The 7,575-nt window shown below is 31.2% G+C and overlaps 1 protein-coding gene across 1 annotated transcript; it reads left to right on the top strand.

The window, feature by feature from the left end:
* The first annotated feature begins 3,244 nt into the window (after nucleotides 1-3,244).
* On the top strand, nucleotides 3,245-7,205 carry LOC106764169 (gamma-glutamylcyclotransferase 2-3). Its single transcript, XM_014648404.1, has 8 exons — nucleotides 3,245-3,574; nucleotides 3,670-3,746; nucleotides 4,522-4,575; nucleotides 5,563-5,619; nucleotides 5,727-5,767; nucleotides 5,849-5,920; nucleotides 6,769-6,848; nucleotides 6,947-7,205. Exons 1-8 carry the CDS (start codon nucleotides 3,466-3,468, stop codon nucleotides 7,012-7,014), a joined length of 558 nt encoding a protein of 185 aa, XP_014503890.1. The 5' UTR covers nucleotides 3,245-3,465; the 3' UTR covers nucleotides 7,015-7,205.
* Nucleotides 7,206-7,575: the final 370 nt, after the last annotated feature.

Below are 7,575 nucleotides of genomic sequence, written 5' to 3'. Positions count from 1 at the left end.
AATGGTGAACTAAACCCTATTGTTGTTGGGGGAAACAATGTAATCTTTTGATACTCTCTTTTATTGAAACTCTTGATTATTTATGTGGTTTCCATATGTTTGATTGTTAATTGTTGGGTTCTCATTTGTACTTAATGCCTTTATCGTTTAACTCATTCGATAACTGTTGTTTGTCTTTATTGATACGGGGATGTACAGTAATGTCATGAACTGGTGAGTAATTCCTTGATTTTGCAATACCACCTAGGGATAGGGGTAGGACGATCAATTGCTTTTAACTTCTGCTCTATAATGTTGTACTAATTGCTAGGGGAGGCTAGGGATAGCAAGCCAGTAGTTAATATTAGGCTCTTTTCGCCGAGAGGTCGGGTTAAGGGTAGGCTAAGAAAGTTGCATGACAATTAATTAATCAAACTAATAATTCAAGAGGAGTAGATAAGAGAGAGCGGAAAATGATGAAATTGTAAACCCCCAACAACTCCATTCATCCATTGTTTTCTTCTTGTCATTTGAATCAATCTCTTTTGCATGTTAATATTTTTTGTTCTCAAATCAGATTAATTATTTTTATTTTCAAGTCTTATTATTTTAATTCACGTGAACGAGAAAGCCTTTTGAGTCTCTTGGGAAGAACGATATTGGGTTTTACCAATTATATTACTTGAACAATTTGGTACGCTTGTCAATCCGTCAACACTTATTAATTGTTGAGTATTAGATGATGTAGTTATGAGTAAATGCCTTTGCTTCCTCTAATGTCTTTGAGTCGTCTAATGCCTTTAAAGTTGTTTAATGCCTTTAGAGTTGTCTAATGCCATGAGGGTCGTCTAATGCCTTTACGGTCATCTAATGTCCTTAGGGTTGTTTAATACCTTTAGGTTTGTCTAATGCCTAGGTTGAATCATTTAATTCTTTCATTTTACAATATCTGATTTCTTTTGTATAACTCTCATTTACTTTTCAATGCATTTATTGATTTTTAACCCCTAGCTTTTGTCATTTTCTTTTGTTTACACTTCAAAATTACCTTAAAACCTTCTTTTTTACTCAATCAACATATCCAATAGGTTGTTTTGTTCCTTCGATGACTTGGGCTCTTCTTTATACCATATTAGTTTAGAAAGGCACTTAATTTTTGTTTGATACGACCTGTGAGAGAAAAATTATTAGTTAGAGATAAACATTCTCAAGAATAATAGAGAGTAAAACGATTCTCACTTACTTTTTTTTTCATTATACACATTAAATATATATACAATAATCTTTCCGAACAATTTTAGAAAAAAAATAAAATATACAGAATTAAAGCATAATAAATACATAATATAACAAATAAGAATAACATCAAAAAGTTTCTTTAAATATTTCAACATTCCCCCTCAAGATAGTGAATAAATGTTTTTCATTCCCAACTTGGATATAACTCTTTCAAAACTATTATTGTTCAGCCCTTTGGTAAGTATATCTATAAGTTGTCATTGAGAAGAAACATATAGTGTTCAAATCATGTTGGTGTTAAGCTTTTCTTTAATAAAATATTTCTCCACTTCAATATACTTGGTTCTATTATGTTGTACTGGAATATGTACTATGCTAATTATAGATTTGTTGTCACAATATAGCTTTATAGGTCCATCCCATTTTATCTTCAAGTCTTCTGGTCTAATTTTTAGCCACAATAGCTCACATATCTCTTGAGGCATTGCTCAAAATTCTACTGTAGCATAGGATCTGACTACGACACTTTGCCTTTTAGTCTTCGAAGTTACCAAGTTTCCACCAAGGAAAATGCAATAACCAATAGTCAATCTTCTATCAACAACTAAACCTGCATATATCAATATGTGTTTCAAAACTGACATGCTTGTTTCTTTTTAACAAAATTCCTCTTTTTGGTGCCCCTTTCAAATATTGAACAATCCTAAGAGCAACTTCTTAATAGGCTTCCTTTGGTTTATGCATAAACTGACTTACTAAACTAAATAAATAAGTCTTCCTATAAATCTTTGATACATTTCTTTATCAACAACCATATCATCCTCTTCTTTTCCCAACTTTACATTTGGATCAACAAGTGTGCTCACTGGTTTGCAGGTCATTTTACATGTTTCTTGCAACAGATTAGTAGTATACTTTTGTTGAGATATAGAAATCCCTTTATTGGAGAAAGTAACTTTAATTCCTAGAAAATATTTCAATTTTCCCAAAGGTCTTAATTTCAAATTCTCTTACTAGACATTGACTTAATCTTTGTTGTTTATGTTTATTAATTCCAATTACAATAATATCATCTACATATACTAACAAAATTATTACTCCACTTGAATTAGAATGCTTAATAAACAAAGTGTGATTTCCTTGACTCTTGTTTATATTTGGAAACTCATCATGACTTTGATGAACCTCCCAAATCATGTTTTAGGAGACTCTTTCATTCCATACAATGTTTTTTTTAGTTACATATTATTTTTGTCTCAATTTGTTTATATTTGAAGACTCGTCATAATTTCGGTGAACCTCTTAAATCATACTTAAAAAAATTGTTTCATTCTATACAATGTTTTTTAGTTACATATTATATTTGCCTCAATATTATGTTTCCCTCAATCTATCCTGTATGTCTAGGTGGTACCTCCACATATATTTTTTCTTCAAGATTCCCACGTAGAAAAAACATTTTGACATCAAATTGCAACATATTATTCTTTTTCAATGTCTTAATTTCCAAATCTATGACTTGTTTACATTTAATAGACAAATGTTTAACATTGTGATAAATATTTTGTGTAAAAAAGAATTTTTTGAAGAACAGATAATTTACTGAAAGATAAAAAGATTTTATCACGATTTTAGTTCTAATTCTAAAGACAATAAATATATAATTATAATAAATAAAAATAACTACAAAAGAAAAATAGAAAAAATTCCTTCGTTTCTAGATATTATAAAAAAAATAATGGTATTTGATCCAAAAGGTAAGTTAGAACATCATTCAAAACTAATAGGTAACAGAAATTAATTAAAAATATTAAGTAACCGGATATAAAAAATTAATAGAAACAATGGAAGATTTACTATTTCTATCACCTGTAATTCTTATTTAGTTTTAAATAAATAAAAAACTGTCCAATCACAACCATACAATATTTATGCGAAAAGAATAATTTAATATTTAAGAAGAATGAACGCAGGAAAATGTTTGAAAAGAAAGAAAGAATCAAAAGCATTTGATATTCTAAGATCTTTCGTTCCCCCAACGAGTCAGTGACTGCTGTCTCATGTGATTTGCTTTATATTTTGTCGTTTCTCGGTTGTGATAAAACCAAGGCTTTAGCAAAACCTATGCTCTGGTTCAGTAAAGTTGTGTTGCAACTGAACCAATCAACCTCTCTTTTATCCAAATTTTCGTCACTATAATAATCCTAAAAGTCGAAAGTGATAACCTTTAAGTAAAAATAAAAAAAAATGGTAATGTGGGTATTTGGGTATGGTTCCTTGATCTCCAAAGCTGGGTTTCACTATGATGAACGTGTTATTGGTTTCATCAAAGGCTATCGACGTGTCTTCTACCAAGGTATCGTTTTTCTCTTTTTCCCCTCACTGTTGTTATCCCTTAATGCATCAAACACAATCTCTTTGGTTTGTTCTTATCTGGGTTTTCCCTTTTAGGCTCTACTGATCACAGAGGGACCCCTGAGTTCCCTGGAAGAACAGTGACCCTGGAGCCTGCTCCAGGAGAAATATGTGTAAATATTTCCAAATTTTATAATTTTTTCCCCATTATTCAGGTTGATTTATTAATGATTACCGGTTCCGTATTTCATCTATTCCATTGTTGTGTGAAGTTTATGCAGTTGTTCTAGTATGAGTGTGCAAGCAAAGTATGATGACTACGTTTATGATGTTCATATGATAGCATATTATATGATTAATTTGATGGAAATTGGCGTCTTTACTTGACAGCATATGATTATTATATTATGATATCTAGGCAATAAAATTTCCTTTTTTTAGGGTGGAAAGGGTTAGCTAGAGTGGAAAACCCGTCTGGATGTTCCTTTTGCTTTGTTTCCTTAGTATTTTTTTCTGTTGGTGAAGACTAATGAAATTATTTCCCGTATAGCTGTTATTCCTACAATTAATGCTTAAGAAAAAGAACGTTATTTGGCGAGATATAATGTTGATATATCTATTTTGTAATTGTGTACCATTTATTGAATCTCTACAAAGAGAGAGCCTCTTTGCACTAGCAAGTATGGTATAATTACTAAGAGTATGTTTAGTATTTTAAGGAATCAAATCAGAACCAGTTGTAAAAGTAAAGTTTCATTTGTTATTGCCTAATCATGCTTCCACATTTAGTTCTTATTTCCGGATTACTTTGGCCTTCTGAGTATTTCTTGTTTTTCAATTACTATGTGAATTCATATATATCGTATAACATAATTTTCGATTTCTTGAGAATCAAAATTATCAAATGCAATCTATATTTGATACTTGCTTTATTTTACAAGGAAATAGTGGGGAGCTGCTTACAAGATCTCAAAGGAAGAAGATGCAGAAACTGCATTAACAGTATGCTTTTTAAAATATTTTACGTTATTGGAATATTATTATGCTGCAACTAAAATTCAAACATAAGTATATGTTTTTCCCCAATAACTATGTTCACTTATCTTATAAAATGTATTGTTTGGTCTGTCACCTTAGAGATTGTGCCTTTTCTTTATATTTTCATTTCCAATATGCATACTTTATGCTGTTATGAATCGAGGTGCTTGTATTAAGTTGCTTGTATATATTAACATAAGGAAATTCTCCCCACTCACTGTAAACAGTGCATTTAATCCCTGAATTATAGGCACTCAATTATGTAGTGATGTAGATAAAAATAAAAATGACTGAGATATTGATTTCTTCCTATACTAAATAAACTGTTTATGGTACTACTACATATAAGCGCAGAGATAATCAGAAAGTCTCTTACTGAACAACACTGATAATTTAAGGTTCTTTATGTAACCTTTGGTGTGATGAATTAAAAAAAGAGGGATCTAAGTCTTAAACTTAAGCTTGAACACTATGCTTCAGTTAGAACATATGAGAATGACTAGGCTTTGTGATCCTTACTATCTTAAATGAATGAATTAGTACTATGATTTTTGCTGTGCATTTTTAGATGGATAAGATTCTGCTAGCCCTTTTCTGGTTTGCAATTAACTCCATGTCTGCATAGAGCAATGATATTTGGATAGGCTTCCTATCCTGATTATGTTCTTATTACATGTGCAATAATATATCTGAAGGTCTGCCAAATCCTGTTTCCTTTGACAACGATAAAATTAGAATCCCTTGTTCAAACCAACAAGTATACGACAATGTTGTAATATCGAGTTTGCATAGAAATGGAATCATATTATAGGACTCAATGGTGATAATAACCACATATTTGACGTTATTATATCATAAAAACAATACTGTCATGTTCCAAGAGACTTCTTTTATGTCAAATATTCATAATTTAGATTGATATGTATATTGAAGTGTGATTTTACTGCACAGTATCTGGAAGTAAGGGAGAAGCAATACGACAAAAAGGAATACCTTGATTTTTATACTGTAAGTGCCACATAATAAGGTTATTTTTTAGAGTGCCTTATTTTGTTTTGCATTACATTAGTAGTTTTTCCACTTATGAAAATAGATATGAGTGAACTTTATTTCAGGACCTTACTGCTACATCTCCAGCGGTTTCCGGAGTGATGGTGTAAGTGAAAGAACCTACCTTATAAACTTTCTTCCCCTTTTGCATGTTTTGATCATAATAACTAATGAGAGCATGTTACAGATATATAGCAACTGCAGACAAGAAAGCTAATGTAAATTATTTGGGCCCTGCTTCTGATGAAGAGATTGCGAGGTATTTATCTTCAATCCATGTATTCAACTTTACAGAAAATAGTGAAAATAAGTTCGGAGTTCCTGGCTCAGGACTTGGAACTTAAAATAGTGAAAGTTTTAGAGTGTGTTGAATGCTTTTTAAAAGAAAAAAATAGCTTAAAAACAAAAACTGAGATAATTATTGGAAAGTGGGTTTTTTTTTAAGCCTAACTCAATCCCACAAAACCGGCTTGTAAGGTGAGGTTTGCACCTTACTTATATATTATAAATTGATCTTATTTCTAATCGATGTGGGACTTCCAACACATCTCCTTCACACCGAGATATAAACATCTCGTGCGTGATAGTAGAAATTGGGTGATCCAATAATGGTCCAACAACGGGTGAAAACAAAAATACTCACTTAGAACTCGCTAGAATAAGCTTTAATGCCTCTGATACTATATTAGAATGTGGCTTAAACTCTACTTCTAACAATGATAGATAGTAACACCATGTTCATGGCTTATCACATACAGCACCACTCCAAATGACTAACACCTCTCTATAAAATCAAATATCTTCTCTCTTAAGTTGTTTCTTTTCCCTAGTTAAATTATCTTTCTAGTAGCAACTGTAGTTTTTGGTAGCCCTCAGCTCTCCCCAATATCACTGACAGATTGCTGTGTTTGGATATCTTTTTAGAGCCTTTTAAATGAAAAATCTCTCTTACCAAAGCAACAAACAGAATAAAGAAGGAAGATGGATTCACGTTTCACTGAACTGAATTTGGTTGCAAAACAATGATTTATCGATTATCATGCCTTGTGAAAACTTAGACTCACGTTCATGTTATTGCCTCTGTGCTCTTTCTTTTTCATCTTACAGGCAAATAATTCAGGCTGAAGGACCTGCAGGACCCAACAGAGATTATCTTTTCAATCTTGAAAAGGCTCTTCTTCAAATAGGTGAGGTTCTTCAAATAGTTCATGTTATTTCAACTTTTCTCTTAAAGTTTCCCTTTTGTTTTATATTTTTTTTGACCTCTTTACTGATCATGCTTTAGGATGCAAAGACAAACATGTCATTGATCTCGCAAATGAAGTCAGGCGTATTCTCGAAGAGGAACAATGAATGCTTCATTCTGATGTAGCATTGTACTATGTATTAAATACATTAGAAACTTCGGCTCTTCCAAGACTGTTCTTCGGAAGATAATATTCAGCTCTAGTTGAGCCCGTAATCTTCTCATATAACATCTTGTCTTAATTGCTACAAAATTAAACTTTATATGGAAAACTTATTACTATAAAATTACTATCTAAGGATTGATCGTCCACTGTTCCTGTTCTAAATATTTTCTGTTCATCAACACTACGTGTTAAAGGTTCTCAAATGTTAAAGATATAGTTCGATCCAAATATCAGAATAATAAATATATAATTAATGTCTAACCTATTATCTATTTTTCATTATACATAGCCTAATTACGGTTTAAACTTTTTTAATTTTGATTAGGAGTTTAATCAAAATAATTTTATTTTAATCCGCTTCACCTTGACAGTTTGCTCTTTTTAGTAAAACTGTCATCTCAACTACTCGATTAATATAATAAAAATACTACCTTTGATCCTTTGATAGTCTAATGACCATTTATCAACTCGTCGGCAAATAGAGTCTACCATATTTATTATA

This window comes from Vigna radiata, chromosome 6 (assembly GCF_000741045.1).
Source record: "Vigna radiata var. radiata cultivar VC1973A chromosome 6, Vradiata_ver6, whole genome shotgun sequence".
NCBI lineage: Eukaryota > Viridiplantae > Streptophyta > Magnoliopsida > Fabales > Fabaceae > Vigna > Vigna radiata.
Note: the sequence above shows the minus strand (reverse complement) of the source record. Positions and strands in the feature narration are given on the sequence as shown.

Excerpts from the sequence above, each read along its gene's own strand:
- LOC106764169 (XM_014648404.1), top strand. The coding sequence starts at position 3,466 with ATGGTAATGTGGGTATTTGGGTATGGTTCCTTGATCTCCAAAGCTGGG. Across the intron at positions 3,747-4,521 it reads CTGCTCCAGGAGAAATATGT|TGGGGAGCTGCTTACAAGAT; the intron begins GTAAATATTTCC and ends ACAAGGAAATAG. Across the intron at positions 5,921-6,768 it reads TCTGATGAAGAGATTGCGAG|GCAAATAATTCAGGCTGAAG; the intron begins GTATTTATCTTC and ends TTCATCTTACAG.